This window comes from Corythoichthys intestinalis, chromosome 1, assembly GCF_030265065.1.
Source record: "Corythoichthys intestinalis isolate RoL2023-P3 chromosome 1, ASM3026506v1, whole genome shotgun sequence".
Lineage (NCBI taxonomy): Eukaryota > Metazoa > Chordata > Actinopteri > Syngnathiformes > Syngnathidae > Corythoichthys > Corythoichthys intestinalis.
The window spans coordinates 48355001-48360422 of NC_080395.1; the positions used below are offsets into that span (position 1 = coordinate 48355001).

At 38.9% G+C, this 5422-nt stretch overlaps 1 protein-coding gene across 3 annotated transcripts in view; it reads left to right on the forward strand.

Moving 5' to 3' along the window:
- Positions 1 to 5133, forward strand: part of LOC130913604 (NAD(P) transhydrogenase, mitochondrial-like) — a 32260-nt gene extending 27127 nt beyond the window's left edge. For all 3 annotated transcript variants that reach the window (XM_057832356.1, XM_057832340.1, XM_057832350.1), the window contains exons 17-22: positions 2022 to 2201; positions 2311 to 2470; positions 3872 to 3953; positions 4029 to 4147; positions 4385 to 4500; positions 4780 to 5133. In XM_057832356.1, the coding sequence (XP_057688339.1) occupies positions 2022 to 2201; positions 2311 to 2470; positions 3872 to 3953; positions 4029 to 4147; positions 4385 to 4500; positions 4780 to 4926 (804 nt within the window). In that variant the 3' untranslated portion in view covers positions 4927 to 5133. The remainder of the gene's footprint in view (positions 1 to 2021; positions 2202 to 2310; positions 2471 to 3871; positions 3954 to 4028; positions 4148 to 4384; positions 4501 to 4779) is intronic.
- The last annotated feature ends 289 nt before the right edge of the window (positions 5134 to 5422 follow it).

Consider the following 5422-nt stretch of genomic DNA (forward strand, 5'->3'; position numbering starts at 1 on the left):
GTTGATGAGACGTTACTACTTAGCACGGAGCGCTAAGCTAGTAAGCGATTATGCTAATCAGGATATTAAGTGTCCGTTTTTATTTTGTTTTGGAGAAGCATATTAGCGCTTGAGTTATCGTTAGATAGTAGAACCGTCTCATTTCTTTTAATAATGAAACCACACACATAAACCGATTTGTTATAACATCTTAGAGAAGGTGTCGAACCGGTCCTCAAAGGGCCACAGTGGGTGCTGGATTTCACTCCAACCAAACGAGATGAATACCTTGTCAACAATCTGGTGTCTTACACTTGTAATCAGTTGATTGCAGTCAGGTACTGCTTGTTTTAGCTGAAACCTCATTGGTTGAACTGTTGGAACAATGAGCAGGACCCTTTGCGGCCCTTTGTGGAATCGGTTTGACACCCCTGGCTTAGTCCTTTTAACACACAGTGGCGCCTCCAGAAATTGTTCATAGGGGTGGCCAGACGGGGCCACTTAATGGCACACCAAAACTAAAAGCTATAATTTCAGGATTTTATTATGTTGTTGCAGTAAAAGGCCAGAAGAAAACTATCAGAAAGACTTCAGGACAGGTCTACTGATAAACTTTGGTGTATTGTGCTATATTTAATGTTACTAATGATTTAATGTGCATAGTCCATAACATTACAGTCAACATTATGAGTTCCACAGCTACTACAATCTGACATTATACTGCAGCGGCGCTGGAAGTCACTCACTGGTTTTTTAGTTTTTCCCATCCAAGAAGAGCCGTTTTGGTCCAAATTTGTCATGATTGCGCATTTTCTCCATACGTGCGGGATAGTTTACGTACTGCTACTACAAAGGCAGCGTTCTATAACAGTGTGTGTTGGAGTTTTTGTATTGGAAATAAAAGTGCCCGTGTACTATAATGCAATTCTCTGCAGCTACACGGAAATGACACATGAACACATTTGAAAAATAAAAAGTCCAATAAGCCTCGGTTTAACACCAGGGGGTGCTCCAGCACCCTCAACACCCCACTTCTCGCGCCACTGTTATACTGGGGTGGCTATTACTCCAACACAAACTGTAAACTGTCATACAAGAGAGTGTGCTTTGCAATTGTATGTATGAACAACTGTTTTTGTTTAATAACCAAAACTGAATAATTAGTTTGCCACCACCTAATTCGATTTTATCGTTTAGTTTGTTTAAAGAAAATAAATGAGTCATTGACACAATTTACATCAGCGATTTGCCCACAAGAAAAAAATGTCAACCAGCAGCACTTTTTTTTAATAGGAATGTACAGGACTGTTTTCTGAGATATTAATTTTATGTTTTATACTGAGAACCTTTATCAAAAACTTTAACAAGTTGTATGTACTTAAAACAGTACAATTGTAGACTACAGGGAAGTCGGGAAGCTGCAATAAAATATTATTTTTGAAGGAAATAGTCATCCATTTTGTCTTCATTGTTACTTACAACATGCCTAAAACAACTTCAAGTTAAATTGTGACGGTAATTGAAAAAAGTGACATTTATCCAATAAAATGTTTAAATAATCGACTGATTAATCGATTATAAAAATCATTATTTGCAACCCTACATGTGAGTTTAAATTCTTCTGTGATAAATTTAAATGTTTTTGTGATGTGGGCTCTGTGTAGTCATTCCAGAAACATGCATGTTGGGTTAATTACGTGGTATTGTTCTTATAATAGCCTCTCCTCAGAATAATGACTAAAGGGGAAGGAGAAAGACAACTGAGAAATGCCAGTGGCAGGATATAGTGTCACAAATTATGAACACATATTCCTCAAGAAGAAGAATGTCTTTTGCTTGGGATGATGAACTGCATATGTAGAAATTATGCTATTGTCCGCTTAACCTTTACCAGGCAGCTTCAGTTTATTTTAAAAACAATGATGAATGATTCTAACAGTTGATTTCCTTCAGTATTCCTAAAGAGGTTGTTATAAAACATTTTTTTTAAGCACGCATCAACAAAGCAGGATTGTTACTATAACAATTTGATATTGCGCCAGGGTGTGACTTTGACAGCAGCCATTGGAGGCGCAGACATGCCAGTTGTCATCACTGTGTTGAACAGCTACTCAGGTTGGGCACTGTGCGCTGAAGGATTCCTCCTTGACAACAACCTCATGACCATTGTTGGCGCTTTGATCGGCTCCTCTGGTGCCATCCTGTCTTATATCATGTGTGTGGTGAGTATGCGGAAATACTGTACTTGAGTAGAAGTACAGACTACAGAGACTTGTGTCACAAAAAAAGAACTGATAACTCCCCGTTAATTCTATTTCCGCCTCTTCATAGGCGATGAACCGTTCCCTCCCGAATGTGATCCTGGGTGGCTACGGCACCACCTCCACAGCGGGTGGCAAACCCATGGAGATTGTTGGCACCCACACGGAGGTTAACGTGGACCAGACCATCGACATAATCAAGGAAGCCAACAGCATCATCATCACGCCAGGTAAGCGACGTTCATGAACGTATGCAGTCAACATTTGTTTTTGGCGCATTCAAGTTCTAGAAATCACCAGTTCTTTTTGGATCAAGTTCAAATATTGTTTAAGTGACAGAAATCTCAACAGGGGCAAAAAATGATGAATCTTTTTTACACTTAGATTCAGTATATTTTAACTTGAAAGTCAATTCAGTTTTCAACTTCAATTCTCCATCTAGTTTTGTACTGCATTGCCAGACAGAACTTTGTGAACTGTAGCCTACACAGCAAAGACTATTAAGGGAATGTTAACAGCACTTTAAAAGCTAACTATAACTTAACATACGAAAAAAAAAAGTGCTAGCCTTTTTTTATCAAATTGGCTGCCTATGATGGCAAAAATTATTGAATCCGTTTGAACCTGGAGGGATGACAGTGAATGGTCATTTTTCAGTCCTATTGAGTTAATTCACTAAAACGTTAAGCGCTTTGTAATTTCACACACTAGGGAGAGCCAACCACATTGGACAATCACTGTTATAACCAATTGGTTTCTCAACCAGCCAAAAATGTTACAACATATTTATTTTTAATCACTTATCCCACTAATATTAAACCCCATCCTTATGCATCAGCAGTTTCTACTGTAGCATCTTCGTGATGAACCAAACTGACCCAAAGTCGGTCAAACCCATTTCCATTTTCACCAACTGACTGATTGGCCTCCTTTAGACTATTTTGAGTGCAACTCCGTCACAAGTTTTCACCATCTTGGAGATACTACAGTCGAGTACGATTCTGCCAAGGTCACCACTCGTAATGTCTATTTTTCTTGCCTCTTGCATCAACCACAAAGAATAACTTGGGATACACATGGCTGCTATTTTCTCTGCAGTTTTTTTAAACAACCAAACCGTGGACAGATGTGTGTTCCAACATAAGGACTTGATTAAGAGAAACGGTGAAAAGTCAGATTGATGCCCTACATCCTGTTGAAGTCTAAGCTGGCAAAAAAGGTTGGGGAAGAGCCTAATTGTGATGACTTTCTCAGAGCAGAATACACACGGGCCATGCTTATTTGAATTTGTCCGTAATATATTTTTTTTCCCCAAAAATTTTTTTAAAGAATCATTTGTATTATTACTCTAATGGCTTTTTTGCGTTTTTTTTTCTTCATTTTTAAAATTATTATTATTCTTTATCGATTACTATATAAATAAATGTATAAATAAGTGTATGAAAAGGTTGCAAAAAAGGCTTTTTCTGCCTTGTGTTGAGATTCGAAGTACTACTACACATTTTAATATTACTCAAATTGTGACTATTATGAAACACACACACACACACACACACACCAATGGGATACAAATAGGATAATTATGGTATTTATAAGGTATTTTAGCTTCATGTGGTCCTTTTTGTGTTTAGGTTGGGGCTTGTGTGCAGCAAAAGCTCAATATCCAATTGCAGACATGGTGAAGATGTTGAAGGAACAAGGCAAAACTGTCAGGTAACTGTCTACACTGGTGCTTAAACATTTCCTTGTTGTTGACAATTTGACAAATGAAGGGATACATTTGCTCAGGTTTGGTATCCATCCAGTGGCTGGTCGTATGCCAGGCCAGCTGAACGTACTTTTGGCAGAGGCCGGTGTACCGTATGACGTGGTCTTGGAGATGGATGAGATCAATGAAGACTTTCCAGGTAGTTTCCCCCCACCCCCAGACTGAATACCTCAGGGAGAAACTGGTGATCACGTTAGCAGCAAAGTGTTGAAAAGAAGCATCAGTTTTTTCCCCTCCCTGCATGTACTTTGCTCATTCTCCTGCTAACATCAGGTTTACGCTCAGACACATGGTTAAGTAGTGCATGGGAATTTATTATCAATATTTTTTCCCCTTTTTGTCTTTGATCACATGTAAATGTGACGTAAACTTTCAGAAACAGACCTGACGCTCGTCATTGGTGCCAATGACACTGTGAATTCTGCTGCTCAAGAAGACCCTAACTCTATAATTGCTGGCATGCCTGTCCTGGAGGTGTGGAAGTCCAAACAGGTTAGACCAGCTGTGGATTTGAATAATACTGTGACTATCAATTTGATCACTTCCATTGACAGCAATACAAGTCAAATCCATTTGAACTGGGAGAATAATATTATAGGGCCAGTTTATACAGTATGTGGGGCTGGAACATATTAATTTGAACAATAAGATGGTTAGAGGTGTTTTTCTGTTGCGTGCACAAGAAACAACAAATTAAACTATCTTAAGGGAATAATATTCATTCTGACTACTTTTGACAAATCAGATGACATTTTCCAACATTTGTCTTAGGTGATCGTGATGAAGCGAACTTTGGGTGTGGGCTACGCCGCAGTAGATAACCCCATTTTCTACAAGGCCAACACATCCATGTTGCTGGGAGATGCCAAAAAGACATGCGACAGCCTCCAAGGAAAGATTAGGGAGGCCTACTACTAGGACCCCCCCACCAACAGACTACTTGGTACAAAAACAAGCAACTTGTTTCCAACCCCAGTATTGGTTTTTAGGGTATTCCAGTCTGTATCAAATTAAATTGATGACCTTCAGATGTACAATAGTAAATTCAAGTTATTGATGGAGGGAATGTGACGCTGCTGTGAACTGGTTTGTAAATAAAATAATAAACGATATTTAATTAAATGACTCTTGGCGTATTGCTTATCAAGTGAGCCTATTAATGTATCGGGGTTTCAAGCTGGCATGGCTATCAGGACAACACGTTTGTTTCTCTGTGGCATGGCAAATTTACACAAAATTTCACTTTACAGGAGTTTTTAAATAATTTTCTTCGCAATGTGTTTGGCAGCTAACATGCCAGTTTTAACTTGGTAAGCAGATGTTTTTACATTGCAGTTTCATCTTCTACAGCAGTGTTTTTCAACATAAGCGGATTGTAAGGGAGGGCCAGGTCCAGGCCCCCTGGTGGCCGAAA